The following is a 16,482-nucleotide window of genomic DNA, read 5'->3' as shown; positions in this document are numbered from 1 at the left end:
TTTCACTGAATCTCCGTTTGGGTATTGGTTAGACTACAATTAGGGTATGGAAATGTTATGCTCTTAGTACTGTAGCCTACTCCCGACCATCAAGTTGTACAGTGCCATATTTTCCATTCCATCCTATCGGAAACCCTGTGTTTTTGTTTCATCCTGACGGAAACACCATAATATTAATCAAATTAATTAAGAAAAAATTCTTAAAATTAATCTCATATACGATGTCCTTACAAAAAAGGTTTTAAATTCTCTAGTACAGCCACTATTGTAGGCTTTCAAATATTTCTCAAAGATGCCCTCTGGTAGTCAAACTAGCACTAACTAGCATTAATGGTAACAATGGCTGACAATTAAATAATGCTCCCTAGAATTATGCGGCAGCCTGCAAGGTGTGCTGCAATTTTTAAAGGAGGAACCACTGTTAGTGCTATTTGACCAAGAAGGAGAGTGATGGATTGCTGCATCAGATGACCTGGCCTCCACAATCACCCTACCTCAACCCAATTGAGATGGTTTAGGATGAGTTGGACCGCAGAGTGAAGGAAAAGCATCCAACAAGTGCTCAGCATATGTGGGAACTCCTTCAAGACTGTTGGAAAAGCATTTAATGTGAAGCTGGTTGAGAGAATGCCAAGAGTGCGCAACCCTGTCATCAAGGCAAAGGGTGGCTGCATATATTTTTCTTTAACACTTTTTTGGTTGCTACATAGTTTTGATATCTTTACTTTTATTCTACAATGTAGAAAATAGTACAAATATTTTTGATTGGCACTGTTTATTTACAGTACTTTTACTTAAGTAGGACAATTGGGTACTTTTTCCACCACTGATTTCAGATAAAGATTCAATAAAACAAGTTTAAAATATAAGGAAAATATCTATACTTTTCAGCTGTTTCAAAAACATTGCTCTGCTATTAAGATTTTTACTGTAGGAGCATTTGGCTGCACGAGACAATTCTGTTTACAGCCAATGCCTCAGAGGGGGTGACTCTCAAGCAAAGCTCGCCCTGCGACCTCCGGCAGTGGCGTAGGAGAAGTGACAAGTCTGCAAGTTTACATTACAGTAAAAGTTCTAGCCGAGGGTATTTTCTCGAAAGCTCTAGAGCAGGGTTATTCAACTCTAATCCTACGAGGTCCGGAGCCTGCTAGTTTTCTGTTCTATCTGATAATTAATTGTACCCACCTGGTGTGCCAGGTCTAAATCAGTCCCTAACTAGAGGTAGTTTGTGTGCAGTAAGAGCGTTGATTTTTGCACTTAGGCCCTACTTCCAGTTCCAGGTATTATTCAAAACATTTCAGACAATTCTGAGATATTCCAATGTTGCAGACCTTTTTCTAATCATCTTGAATACTAAAATGACTAATTAGCTTAAGTAGTTATCTAGGCCATTCCACATTCTTTTATGTCCGTCAGACATTGTGTGTAAATTGTGTTAAAACACTACATATAACATTTGGATTACATACATTTACAGTATGCTCTAACTACTGTAAACCAAATCCCAATGTTGGCGTTGTCCCACGTAATATTTTATCCAAATTCTATGAAGATTTTAATCCACTTAACCCAAGGATTTCCCAAAGTCGTCCCCATTTTTGCGAAGCCCTAGTTATTTAGTTTGTTTGGGAAAGTCTGGAGATTTAGGTATTTAATATGATTAGTGATTAATTGAAATTTGTCCCCCAGGTTTAAGGTCAGCCCTGTAACTAGAACTGAACTTCCGTTTTAATATAGTAAAATTAAATTTAAAAAACAAAAAAAACATTCAATATATAAAAGTCAAATCAAAGTGCAAAAACAGGGGAGCTGCTTCTACTCTTTTCGGACATTTTCTAGTGTTATATGGTGGAAAACGGAATGCATTGAGCATAACCCATTGATAGATCGGCTAGAAATGTTTTAACAAGTACAAATATTGTTGTTAAGCTTGCATTCAATCCCCCCTCCCCCGTTGCACGCAACAAGCTTTCATTCCCCGTCCCCTTGTCACATGAGGAGTTATGGCTGATTTAAGATTAAATCCTCAACCCTGTTATGTCACTTTTATAGACACTTCTGGCAATTGTCTCTTCAACCATGTTACTTTGACATCAATTTCTCATCAACCATGTAATTTGCTATAAGATGATTGACACTTGCATAACAAATATGTTTCTTAAAAATACAATATTCTTGGCAACTACAAAGTTTATTCCAATACATTTGTGTAGAGAAAGAGGATATTAAAAAGCCATTGAGTAGATGTGGAATTCAGATCACTACGAATCCTCTACTTTCAGTACTTTTTAAGAGGAGCTAAGCCAAAGAAAATGAAAATGGCCTATGCGGCATCGATATTAGTGAGAAACGTATTTTATTGCCAAAATTGACTACAAAGTGTAAATAGTATAATTTTGGTCATAAAGTCAAGTTGTCATGATGCATCACGCGATTGCTAAGCTATTCTTCACGCTCAGGTGGCTGTTTGAGATATTTCAAGGAACACAAAATGGTAGAGAACATTACACACCCACTTCAAACTCATAGCATTTCTTAATGAAAAGCGAGGCGAAATGATTGAGTTCAGTCCCCATTTAACGGATAGTTGTAGACAGGAGGTCTGTTTTACACATAATACTTTTACTTTCATGTTTCCATGATCCATTTCCTGGAATGATCCTGATGTGACATTACATAAGAAGTGGAACCAGAGATATTGGGATTAGCACGCACAGTGACTCCAGAAGACGTGCTAATCTCCCTGCGATTATTAGTCATGATATTTAACACTGGTTTAATGGGAGAAGCAGATTATCTGACATTCTCCTGTTCTATCTGTCTCTCTGGATTGCCTTTAAGAAAGGTACAAATAATTTAAATGGATTTATTACAAATCAGGGATTATTCAAAATATATGGAATGGCGGAAGAAGGTTTTAGCGGTTTAGTCCTGATAAATCTGGACTAAAAGGGAGCTCCAGGTCTTTTTGATAGATAAAATGTTCAGGTGTTGGACCAGAGTCTGGTTGAGTGGGTAACACTATCGCCTCTGGAACCATATACTTTCCCCTGTGGCTGGTTTGATCCCCTATGCACTTCTGCTACCTCCAGGGCTGTAGTGGTGCCTGGAGAAGTGGATATACTCAAATATTTCCCAAACTGGCCACCTGTGGAAGGAATGGTGCTCTGTGTGAAACATTATATGAGAAACAGTGACATGTACTCTGAATGACTGAAAATGAAAATGAGTTTGTTTATTAGGTACACCCATCTAGTACCGGGACGGACCCACCTTTTCCTCCAGAACAACCTGACCTGAATTATTTGGGGCATGGATTCTACAGGGTGGGGCGTCCAAACGTTGCTCAATTGGTATCAAGGGACCTAACATGTGCCCGGAAAACATTCGCCACACCATTTCACATAAGGCAGGATGGGGCCATGGACTCATGCTGCGTATGCAAAATCCTGACTCTGCCATGAGCATGATGCAACAGAGACCAGGATTCGTCAGACCAGGCAATGTTTTTCCACTACTCAATTGTCCACTGTTGGTGGTCACATGCCCCCTGGAAACCCACTTCTTATTTTAGTCAATCAAATGTATTTATGAAGCCCTTTTTACATCAGCAGATGTCAAAGTGCTAAACAGAAACCCAGCCTAAAACCCCAAACAGCAAGCAATGCAGATGTAGAAGCAGGGTAGCTAGGATAGATAGCATAGATGACCAGCAGGTCAAATGATAGTCAGTGGTTGTAGAGGGTGCAACAGGTCAGCACCTCAGGAGAAATGTCAGTTGTCTTTTCATAGCCGAGCCTTCAGAGGTCGAGACAGCAGGTGTGGTAGAGCGAGAGAGAGTCGAAAACAGCAGGTCCGGGACAAGGTAGCACGTCCGGTGAACAGGTTCCTTAGCCACAGTCAGAACAGTTCCAACTGGAGCAGCAGCATGACCAGGTGGACTAGGGACAGCCAGGAGTCACCAGGCTAGGTAGTCCTGAGGCATGATCGTAGGGCTCAGGTCCTCCGGGAGGGAGAGCTGATAGGAGTTGAGCCCGGTGTGGTCGTGTGCTGCAATAGCCCATCCGTGACAAGGACCGGCAAGTTGTACGTTCCGAGATGCTGTACTGCACCGTTATTTGCCTGTTTGTGGCCCAGCTGTTAGCTTGCACGATTCTTGCCATTCTCTTTCGACCTCTCTCATCAAAGAGCTGTTTTCACCCATAGGACTGCAGCTGACTGGATGTGATTGTGCACCATTCTCGGTAAACCCTGGACACTGTCGTGCGTGTGAAGACCAGGAGAGGCCGGCTGTTTCTGAGCTATTGGAACCGGCGTGCCTGGCACCGACAATCATTCCATGCTCCAAGTCGCTTAGGTCACTCGTTTTGCCCATTCTCTCATTCAATCAAACCGTAACTGAATGCCTCGATGCCTGTCTGCCTGCTTTATATAGTAAGCCACGGCCACGTGACTCACTGTATGTACTGGCCACTGAGTGTATTTGTAAACCTGTAGTAACCTTAGAACAATTGTCTGAGAATTTGGTTCATGAGTAATTGGATTAGTTCAGGCCCATACATTCTGAATGGCTAACACCACTTGATTAATGATTCATCTTTGTTTTGATTGGAGATACCTTGTGTCAATTACAGAACATTTTATAGGATTTTCTACCTGCAGCGACACTAGCGGGATATTACTGGAAATACAGGTAAAAGCACACTGCCTTATGAAATTTTCCAAAACACAGGGCCCTACTCATGGGAGATGTGACTCACTGTGCCCAAGGGCTTTACCTAATCTCAAGCAGAGAATAAATCACAATAAGCCAACCAGACCATGTACACAGTGGCTGGACCATGGCAAAATACCTGCTGTCAAATCACTATTTATTTACTTATTTCCCATGTCAATCAAATACAGCAATATATAAGCGCAGAGCTTCTCTTAGTTTGCAACTGATAGAATGTGTAAGCACAGTGCAGTGTATGTACTGTGTATGTAACGAGATGTGTACGTTCTTAGAAAAAAGGGTTCCTCGGCAGTCCTTATAGGAGAACCCTTTTTGGTTCCAGGTAGAACCCTTTTCGTTCCAGGTAGAACCCTCTGTTTAAAGGGTTCTACCTGGAACCAAAAATAGTTATTCAAAGGTTTCTCCTATGGGGACAACCGACATGGCACTGCACTTGACTTGTAGAATGTTTTCGGTCTGTCATGGATGGAACCGCAGAAGCAGCCTTAACCCTCAGAAACCCAGACCCAGAGGGAGCATGTAGATTAGGAACAGAATAGGCCACAAAAAGGACTGTGACTGTAGACTCCGCCGATCTGTCCTCCAATCGTTATGTATTGCCTCCTATTGGAGAGGTAGGAGGAGAACCAGGTCAGAGCAGTTCCAGAGACTGCAGTGTGCTCTCTGAGATGCCACAGGAGGGTATTGTGGTCAACAGTGTCAAAATAGCACTGAGATCTAAAAGGAGAAGGAGCCTAGGTGATCCATAATCTGCATCCATTAGTAGGTCGTTGGTAACTTTCATCAGAGCTGTTTCGGCACTGTTTGCAATGATTGGAAGCCAGACTGGAAAACTTTGTATACCTGCTTGGAAGACAGATGGGATTGATAGAAAAGGGAGGTTGGAGATGGGCCTGTAGTTGGATAGGATGTCCTGGTCAAGGTTGAGTTTCTTCAGTAAGGGGGTGACTGCGGCTGTTTTGACGAGTGATGGTACTTCCTCGATCAGCAGGTGAGGATGGTGACAAAACATAAAAGCTGATCGTGCAGCATAGCAGCTTGCTTGGTGGTCTTTGTAGGCCAGTAGATGGACAGTGGGGCCATCCTTCCTCCAACGCCTCTAAAGCTTACGGCCATGAGTCTTAATTCCCAGCAGTTCTTCAGTGAACCAGGGTGAACAGTGTTAGAAGGTTACGTTTCAAGTTTTTGGGGGGGAGCAAGGATGTTCAGGGTAGTACTCAGAGTGCTGTTATACAGGTTGACCCTGTCGCAGAGGGCCAGCTTAGTGCAGTCAGACTCAAATGTGGGCTGTATGTGTTCCAGGAAGAGGGATGGGTTGAATTTCCTTAGGTTGCGGAATTTAATTGTCCTCTTTGGGCAGTGGAGAGGAGTGGGCACAGTCAGAGACAGTGTCACAGCCTTGTGGTCAGATATGCCAAGTTTGAGGACATCCAAGTCATCGCCAGTGATAATGAGGTCCGATGTGTGTCCACGGTTGTGTGTGGGGACATTAACATGTTGCACAAGGTTTTGACAGTCCAGCAAGTTAGGGAAGACAGCCGCCATAGTGGACTTGGATGAGTCAACATGGATGTTACATTTTCCCAAAATCACAATGTTGGAGATGGTGGGGCATACAGAGGTTATACTTCAGCAAAAATGAATGTTTTCTTTGAAAATGTACTCAGGCGTCTCTGGACATCCAATGAGCATTTTTCACACATTGAATTTCAGGAACTCACCTTTTTGACAATGTACGAGATTGTTTCAGAGGAGCAGAACAGAGTGACGATTTCCAGTGTGGTAATTACAAAGGTTGGCCACCAGATTGTGTCAAATGTTTTTATTAGGATCTCCTCTAGAAGAGAAAGGTGTTAGTTTATTTTTTGATCTTGTACAGACATGATACCATGTGTTTAAAGACACTGTTACCTCCAGTTGTAGTGGAGATGCAAATGAATTACTTAAAAATCATACAATGTGATTTTCTGGATTTTTGAATTACGTCTTTCACAGTTGAAGTTTACCTATGATAAAAATTACAGACCTCTACATGCTTTGTAAGTGGGAAAAACCTGCAAAAATCGTCAGTGTATCAAATACTTGTTCTCCCCACTGTACACATAGGTTGGAATCATTAAAACTCGTTAAATTTCTTGTTTACAAATTATAGTTCTGGCAAGTCGGTTAGGACATCTACTTTGTGCATGACAGAAGTAATTTTTACAACAATTGTTTACAGACAGATTATTTCACATATAATTCAATATATCACAATTCCAGTGGGTCAGAAGTTTACATACACTAAGTTGACTGTGCCTTTAAACAGCTTGGAAAATTCCAGAAAATGATGTCATGGCGTTAGAAGCTTCTGATAGGCTAATTGACATAATTTGAGTCAATTGGAGGTGTAGCTGTGGATGTATTTCAAGGTCTACCTCTTTGCTTGACATCATGGGAAAATCAAAATAAATCAGCCAAGAACTCAGAAAAAAGAATTGTAGACCTCCACAAGTCTGGTTCATCCTTGGGAGCAATTTTCAAATGCCTGAAGGTACCACGTGTCACGGCTGTTGAATGAAGTGGACCAAGGTGCAGCGTGGTGAGCGTACATTTTATTTTTGTTAGAAAAGACGCCGAAACAAAACAATAAACACTACAAAACAAACCGTGTAGCTAAAGGCTAAGTGCCATAAACAAAGTCAACTTCCCACAAAGACAGATGGGAAAAAGGGATACCTAAGTATGGTTCTCAATCAGAGACAACGATAGACAGCTGTCCCTGATTGAGAACCCTACCCGGCCAAAACAAAGAAATACAAATAATAGAACATAGAATACCCATCCCAACTCACACCCTGACCAAACCAAAATAGAGACATAAAAAGGATCTCTGAGATCAGGGCGTGACACCACGTTCATCTGTGCAAACACCATGGGACCACGCAGCCGTCATACCACTCAGGAAGAAGACGCATTCTGTCTCCTAGAGATGAATGTACTTTGGTGCGAAAAGTGCAAATCAATCCCAGAACAACAGCAAAGGACCTTGTGAAGATGCTGGAGGAAACAGGAACAAAAGTATCTATATCCACAGTAAAACGAGTCCTATATCGACATAACCTGAAAGGCCGCTCAGCAAGGAAGAAGCCACTGCTCCAAAACCGGCATAAAAAAGCAAGACTACGGTTTGCAACTGCACATGGGGACAAAGATCGTACTTTTTGGAGAAACGTCCTTTGGTGTAATGAAATAAAAAAAAATAGAACTCTTTGGCCATAATGACCATCATTATGTTTGGAGGAAAAAGGGGGACGCGTGCAAGCTGAAGAACACCATCCCAACCGTGAAGCACGGGGGTGGCAGCATCATGTTGTGGGGTTGCTTTGCTGCAGGAGGGACTGGTGCACTTCACAAAATAGATGACATCAGGAGGAAGCAAAATTATGTGGATATGTTGAAGCAACATCTCAAGACATCAGTCAGGATGTTAAAGCTTGGTCGCAAATGGGTCTTCCAAATGGACAATGACCCCAAGCATACTTCCAAAGTTGTGGAAAATGGCTTAAGGACAACAAAGTCAAGGTATTGGAGTGGCCATCACAAAGCCCTGGCCTCAATCCTATAGAAAATTTGAGGGCAGAACTGAAAAAGTGTGTGGGAGCAAGGAGGCCTTACAAACCTGAGTCAGTTACACCAGCTCTGTCAGGAGGAATGGGCCAAAATTCACCCAACTTATTGTGGGAAGCTTGTGGAAGGCTACCCGAAATGTTTGACCCAAGTTAAACAATTTAAAGGCAATGATGCCAAATACTAATTGAGTGTATGTAAACTTCTGACCCACTGGGAATGTGATGAAAGAAATAAAAGCTGAAATAAATCACTCTCTCTACTATTATTCTCACATTTCACAATCTTGAAATAAAGTTGTGATCCTAACTGACCTAAGACAGGGAATTGTTACTAGGATTACATGTCAGAAATTGTAAAAATCTGAGTAAATGTATTTGGCTAAGGTGTATGTAAACTTCCGACTTCAACTGTATGTGTAAAATCAGGCGTTAACTTAATATCTCAAAGCCTACTTCCAAATGTTATTTTCTTCAGGATCGCAATGCAAAGGTTGTTTATCTGCGTTTGTTTGAATCCCGGCCTGGGTTGGCATCTGAGGTATAGATGTGGATGACAAAAAGGCTCCAAAGAAGTTATTCTTGTCATGGTTTAGGATGAAGCTGATGTCATTTGTGGAGACAAAGGAAACAATACAGGATAAATAACAAGAGAAATAACACAATTGAGAGACATAATTCAATCTTTGAAGTTACTGGAATTCCACATAAGTAGGTTTAATATGCAAGTCTTTAATATCTTCCGGATAGAGGGAGTTGACACTTGTAATTTCTTTACATGTACTAGTTTAGATATAAAACGTGAACATTTACATGAATGCTAGGTTTAGCTTTTCCTCTGTTTGTTTGAGTCGGTTGGGTTCCTGCAGAGTTAAAGGGTCTGTGAATAGAATGGTTTTCCATGTGGCTGATGAATCTCAAAAACCTGATGAGAAGAACATTTTTTATCATAAGCCTATCTTGGTCTGCTAGATAGTGAGTGACATACAGTAAACACAGCAAAGCGGTGGTGTCAGTCTCTTGAATCCGTCTATGTCACATCATCATCAATACGACAATGTAATGTCTCTCTACTGTCTTTTCATCAGTCTATCTCTGGTTTGTAAGACATGCTTCACATCTATGTGCTCTTTCTCTTTCTCCCTCTCTCACTTTTTCCTCTCTCTTTTCTTGGATATGAAGGCTGTGAGTCCCGAGGCACCAGAGGATGAGAGCAAGCTGTCGGTAGGTCCTGTCTGGCTTGTCTATGTTTGTGTTTGTGTCTTTGCAGCTAGTCTAACTTCTTTCTCTCCTTCCCTACTATACTCAAGAACCATGCGTTCTCTGTTTTCTAGATCCAACCTCCGTGTGTGCCTGTAGTAGCTCTGTCTGTCCTTGCAATTCTAAAATTACTCTCTCAGTAGGTCACTAGTGAGTTAGCATGCAATGACGCCTCCAGTTTCAAACGCTTGCAGAACAGTTTATACATCCAAAATGCGAAAAACAAAGTTATTGATCAGTGAGTGTTTTGCTATAGTTCCTTTCAAACATACAGTATATATACCTATACAGTACCAGTCAAAGGTTTGGACACACCTACTCCCTCTAGGGTTTTTCTTTATTTTTTTACTATTTTCTACATTTTAGAATAATAGTGAAGACATCAAAACTATGAAATAACACATATGGAATCATGTAGTAACCAAAAAAGTGTATGTTTGCTGGGAAGTTGAGGGAATATTCTCTTAAAACACAGAAAACTGGACACATGTACGGTCTTGCAAAGCTCCCATTAAAGAAGTTTAGAAAATATACAGTATCTCGCCATCCTTATGGCCTTTCACAAAGTGCAGACAGTCTGTCCCCCCCGCCCGCTCAAACCCAGGTAGCCTAGTGGTTAAACTAGTCACTGCCACCAACCACTAGTATTAGCATTTTCTTATCAAAACTCCTTAAAAAGTCAAATGTCCCCTGTTAGCATGCTTTAAATGCCCATGTCATCTCTGAATAAGATTGTGTACAGTAGTTCAATGAATTGGGTTGAAGTTACGTTGATATGATTTGGGCATGATATTTGAGTTCAAATTTGATTTGTCACATACACATGGTTAGCAGATGTTAATGTTAGTGTAGCGAAAGGCTAGTGCTTCTAGTTCCGACCATGCAGTAATATCTAACAAGTAATCTAACAATTTCACAACAACTACCTTATACACACAAGTGTAAAGGAATGAATAAGAATATGTACATAAAAATATATATGGATGAGTGATGGCCGGACGGCATAGGCAAGATGCAGTAGATGGTATAGAGTACAGTATATACATATGAGATCAGTAGTGTAGGGTATGTAAACATTATATAAAGTGAATAGTGATACATTTATTACATCCACTTTTTTATCATTAAAGTGGCTAGAGATTGAGTCAGTATGTTGGCAGCAGCCACTCAATGTTAGTGATGGCTGTTTAACAGTCTGATGGCCTTGAGATGGAAGCTGTTTTTCAGTCTCTCGGTCCCAGCTTTGATGCACCTGTATTGACCTCACCTTCTGGATGATAGCGGGGTGACCAGGCAGTGGCTCGGGTGGTTGTTGTCTTTAATGATCTTTTTGGCCTTCCTGTGACATCGGGTGGTGTAGGTGTCCTGGAGAGCAGGTAGTAACATGTCACTCAGATATTTGACTGGTTTCATGGAAAGGACTTGCACATTGTTTCACCTGAAGACACAATTAAAGGCAACATACATTTTTTAAACCAATGGGATGTCACAGGTGGGATCTGAACCTGGCGCTCTCACAGGAAAAACAAACATCTTGACTGTTAGACCAAGGGGAAATTCCCTCTTGGGCCCAGGGTGACACTGATTTTGAAGTCACAGGCAGGGCTATTGATGTTCACTAGATTCACCCCCTTTTGACCTCATCCCCAATTAGACACCGTCCTACAGTTGGGTGCCATTGTCACAGGCATGATCTAAACCCAGGTCTCTCAACATCTTGACTGTTAGATTAAGGGGAAATTCCAGGGCAGGGAATTTCCACTACAGGGACAATAAAACTTTAGACCTGATACAGATAATGACCTTAGAAGAGGGCCAGCACTCAGCATTTTGCGTTGAAAATGATGATACTGCATTATTTTGTATGAGAAATACAGCTAACACTACAGTGTTATAGTGTCCTTCAGGTATTTCCTTAGGGGAACCGCCAAGGACTAGAAAGAATTGTGTAATGGTGCCATTGTTTGTGTGACAGCATTGTGCTCCTCTTGCAGGCTAGGCCCCGGCTTCAGAGAGGTGGTAGCTCAGCCTCCCTGCACAACAGCCTGATGAGAAACAGTATCTTCCAGCTTATGATCCACACACTGGACCCTCTCAGTGAAGGTAAGCAGTTATCCAACACACAAAACGGTCACTGTTTCTCTACCCCTGTTTTTCTAGTGTTTACGCAACGCAACATGGAATGCTTTTGTTTATCTTTGCCTGGTTCCACTTCCATACAGAGACAGAAGGTTAAGAGGCAAACTGGTGCTTATAATCCTGGTCATTTTTAGGTTAACCCAGGTTAATGTTTCTCTGCCACTCGGCCAACATTCAATGAAGATAGTTGTTGCACCTACTGGATGTTTTTGCTATTAGATGGATTCTGATAGAATTGTCTTCTTCATGAGCTATTTATCAAAGAAATGAGGAACACATCATAAAGCCTAGAAAGGGTTAGGAGAATATTCAATCAACATCCCACAGAAAACTGGGCACAAATGTTCCTAAGTTGAGGGAATATTCTCTTAAAACACAGAAAACTGGACACATGAATGATCTTGCAACGTTCCCATGAAACGTGTCTGTCACATTGGCATGAAGGATCGGGAGACAGACGCAGGAATGCGTAATAGTTATTTTTTTATTGTACCCAAATTATGGCGTGCCATGTAAAGGCATGGGGACGAAGACACTATAAAAAAACACAGGGTCGAAACAAACACTATACAAATACACAGAGTCGAAACCCAAACAAAAGAGCGAGGAGTACCTCGAATAAATACACACGCGCACAAGACTCGTAAAATCATCTGCGCACTCCACATGGGCACGAAAGCCCAAAACACACAGCACAGGTACTCACAAGCGCTAACAGACATTGTAACAATAATCGACAGCACTATGGTGAACAAAAGGCACATATATACAAATACTAATTAGTGGGAATAGGGGACAGGTGTGCGTGAAAGTTCATCCATGACAGTATCCCCCCGACGCGCTGCAAAAGCAGCGCAACGACACCGGCCTTGAGGACGATCACAGGAACGCAGTGCGGGTTGATCAGGACCTGATGCAGCTGCCGAAGTTGCGTCATCGTCGGACGGGCCAGTTGTTGGCTGCTGAAGTGGCGTTGTCGGATGGACCCATTGTGGCGAGGTCGGACGGCCCAGTTGCAGCTGCGATGTTGCGGCGGCGCCGGACGGACCAGTCTCAGCGTCGTCGGACAGGGCATTCCCGCTGTCTCCCTTAATGGTCGATTATTCTGTCACGTTGGTATGAAGTGATTCAGGAGACAGGGTTTTTATAATAGGGGTTTTTATTCCCAAATTACGACGTGACGTGTAAAGGCACAGGGACAAAGACCAAACAAACACGCAACAGAACACAGGGTAGAAACCCAAACAAAAGAGCGAGAAGTACCTCGAATAAATAACTTAAGCGCACGATGATAAACACATGGGGCGATACCCGTTATCATCTGAGCAATCGAAAATAGCACGAAAACCAAAACACACAGCACAGGTACTCACACGAACCAACGGACATTGGACCAATAATCGACAAGACCTTGGAAACCAAAGGGCACATATATACAAATACTAATAAGTGGGAATAGGTGACGTGTGCGTGTTGACAGTTCTGGAGGGTTCCGTGACAGTGTCTAGAACATGAATATCTTTTGTTCTGAGAACATGGCAACCATGTTCTGTGTATGTTTGGTGGGACGTTGATGGAATATTCTCCTAACCCACAGAAAACTGGACACAAATGTTCTTGCAATGTTCCCATGAAATTGGAAATTCTGAGAACATGGTAACCACTTTCTTGGTAAGTTCAATTTGACATTAAGGGAATGGTCTCTTGGAAACATTCCTTGCACATCAGGTTGAACATTCCAATGAAAACATTAGTTAATGACCTAATGTCATTGAGGGAACATTTGTTGTTGGATGGGTTATTGCTCTGAGAGCTGTAAATAACTTTCCCAGGCATCCACATTATCTAACCACCAAATCTCTTTGTTAAACCTGTGCCTTATACGATATAACCTGTGGTTGGGGACCCTACCCAACCTAGGGCCCTATACCATATAACCTGTGGCTAGGGCCCCTACCTATAACAGGAAGTCCCAGTGAAGCACTCAGTACAGAATTGGTCCGATGAACCGGACACGAGGCTACAAGACTGTTAAACTAGTACTGACTGGAATATGGGATTCATCCGATAGCATTGAGGGGTTTACTACATCCGTCACAGGCTTCATCAATAAGTACATTGACGATGTCGTCCCCACAGTGACCATACGTATGTACCAAACCAGAAACCATGGATTACAGGCAGTATCCACGCTAGATAGAGCTACTGCTTTACATTAATGGGACACATACAAGAAATCCTGCTACGACTTTCAACGAACCATCAAACATGAAAATATAGGGTTAAAATGGAATCCTACTACACCGGCTCTGACGCTCGTCGGATGTGGAAGGGCTTGTAGACGATTACGGATTACAAAGGGAAACCCAGCCGTGACTTGCCCAGTAACGCAGGCCTCTCAGGCAAAATAAATGCCTTCCATGCTCGCTTTGAGGTTAACAACACTGAGTCATGCAGGAGAGTCTTTGCTGTTCTGGACGACTGTGTGATCTCGCTCTCCATGACCCATGTGAGTAAGACTTTTAAGTATGTTATTACTCGCAAGGCCGCTGGGGCAGACGGAATACCAGGGCGCATTGTCAGAGCATGCGTAGACCAGCTGGCAAGTTTCTTCACAGACATTTTCAACCTCTTCTTGTCCCAGTCTGTAATCCCAACACGTTTCAAGCTAATCCTAATTGTTATTGTTCACAAGAACTCCAGGGTAACCTGCCTGAGTGTGCCAGAGTGCAGAATAACTGATGAATTTACGAATGCTCAACACCTATTGAATATGGCCGGTGTCAGTTAACTTTGGCAAAAAAGTTTAATTAAATTGTTGCCAGCAGCACAGTTACAGTCACCAACACTCTGGATAACATGAAAACAGCCTAACCAGCTCTGCTAGGGTGAGGAAAATGGTCAGAGTGGGGTGTTGTCTTATTTGTGTCTGGAAGTAGCTAGCAAGCTAGCCAATGTTAGCCAGTTAGCTTGCAGGCTTGACTGTCGTTGTGAGGTCAGAACGTTCGGATCAACCCTACTCATCGGGCAGAGTGTCCAGTGTGCGCTCTGAACGCTGCAAAAGCGAAACGCTCTGAATTAATGAACGGACAATCTGACAGACAGTTAAAGTCACCAATGCTCTGGATAACATAACAGCCTAACCAGCTCTGCCACGGCAAGTAATGTTCAGTGACCTGTTCTCTCATTTGTGTCCGGAAGTAGCTAACAAGTTAGCTTGGGTGCTTGACTGCTGTTAGTACAGAATGCACGGATCAAACCTTAAAACTTCTTATGGCTGCAATCCCGTTAATGGGATGATATAACAACAGCCAGTGAAAGTGCAGGGCGCCAAATTCAAACAACAGAAATCTCATAATTAAAATTCCTCAAACATACATGTGTCTTATACCATTTTAAAGGTAATCTTGTTGTTAATCCCACCAAAGTGTCCGATTTCAAATAGGCTTTACAGCGAAAGCACCACAAACGATTATGTTAGGTCACCGCAAAATCACAGAAAAACACAGCTATTTTTCCAGCCAAAGACAGGAGTCACAAAAAGCAGAAATAGAGATAACATTAATCACTAACCTTTGATGATCTTCATTAGATGACACTCATAGGACTTCATGTTACACAATACATATATGTTTTGTTCGATTAAGTTCATATTTATATCCAAAAACCTCAGTTTACATTGGCACCATGTTCAGAAATGCTTCCAAAATATTCTGAGAAATTGCAGAGAGCCACGTCAAATAACAGAAATACTCATCATAAACTTTGAAAGATACATGTTTTACATAGAATTAAAAATACACTTGTTTTTAATTTTTACTTGGTACTCATCCTGGATCCGGGAGCACCCTCATCAGTAAAAAAGCTGACTAGCATAGCGCCACAAGTAAATACTAGCATCTAAATATCATGAAATCACAAGTCCAAGACACCAGATGAAAGATACACATCTTGTGAATCCAGCCATCATTTCTGATTTTTAAAATGTTTTACAGGGAAGACACAATATGTATTTCTATTAGCTAACCACGATAGCAAAAGACACAACTTTTTTTCCCACCATTTTTTTACTGCATAGGTAGCTATCACAAATTCGACCAAATAAAGATATAAATAGTCACTATCCAAGAAACAACTTCATCAGATGACAGTCTGATAACATATTTATTGTATAGCATATGTTTTGTTCGAAACATGTGCATATTTCAGGTATAAATCATAGTTTTACATTGCAGCCACCATCACAACTCTCACCAAAGCAACTAGAATAACTACAGAGAGCAACGTGAATTACCTAAATACTCATCATAAAACATTTATGAAAAATACACAGTGTACAGCAAATGAAAGACAAAGATCTTGTGAATCCAGCCAATATTTCAGATTTTTTAAGTGTTTTACAGCGAAAACACAATATAGCATTATATTAGCTTACTACAATAGCCAACCACACAACAGCATTGATTCAAGCCAACAGTAGCGATAACGAATAAACCAACAAAAGATATAAAATTATTCACTAACCTTCTCAAACTTCTTCAGATGACAGTCCTATAACATCAAATTACACAATACATATATGGTTTGTTCGAAAATGTTCATATATAGCGGCACAAATCGTGGTTATACAATATGAATAGTAGCCAAAATGCAAACAAAATGTCGGGAGAAATCTTGGGAGAGGCACCTAATCTAATCAATAACTAATCATAAACTTGACTAAAAAATACAGGTTGGACA

General features: G+C 41.5%; 1 protein-coding gene across 8 annotated transcripts in view; it reads left to right on the top strand.

The window, feature by feature from the left end:
- LOC129865649 (sodium/potassium/calcium exchanger 2-like) overlaps positions 1-16,482 on the top strand; it is a 202,118-nt gene that overhangs the window by 91,462 nt on the left and 94,174 nt on the right. For 7 of the 8 annotated variants that reach the window (XM_055938587.1, XM_055938590.1, XM_055938589.1 and 4 more), the window contains 2 exons: positions 9,526-9,567; positions 11,598-11,706. In XM_055938587.1, the coding sequence (XP_055794562.1) occupies positions 9,526-9,567; positions 11,598-11,706 (151 nt within the window). The remainder of the gene's footprint in view (positions 1-9,525; positions 9,568-11,597; positions 11,707-16,482) is intronic. The other variant, XM_055938585.1, reaches the window with a different exon arrangement.

Source organism: Salvelinus fontinalis, chromosome 11 (assembly GCF_029448725.1).
Source record: "Salvelinus fontinalis isolate EN_2023a chromosome 11, ASM2944872v1, whole genome shotgun sequence".
Taxonomy (NCBI): Eukaryota; Metazoa; Chordata; class Actinopteri; order Salmoniformes; family Salmonidae; genus Salvelinus; species Salvelinus fontinalis.
Note: the sequence above shows the minus strand (reverse complement) of the source record. Positions and strands in the feature narration are given on the sequence as shown.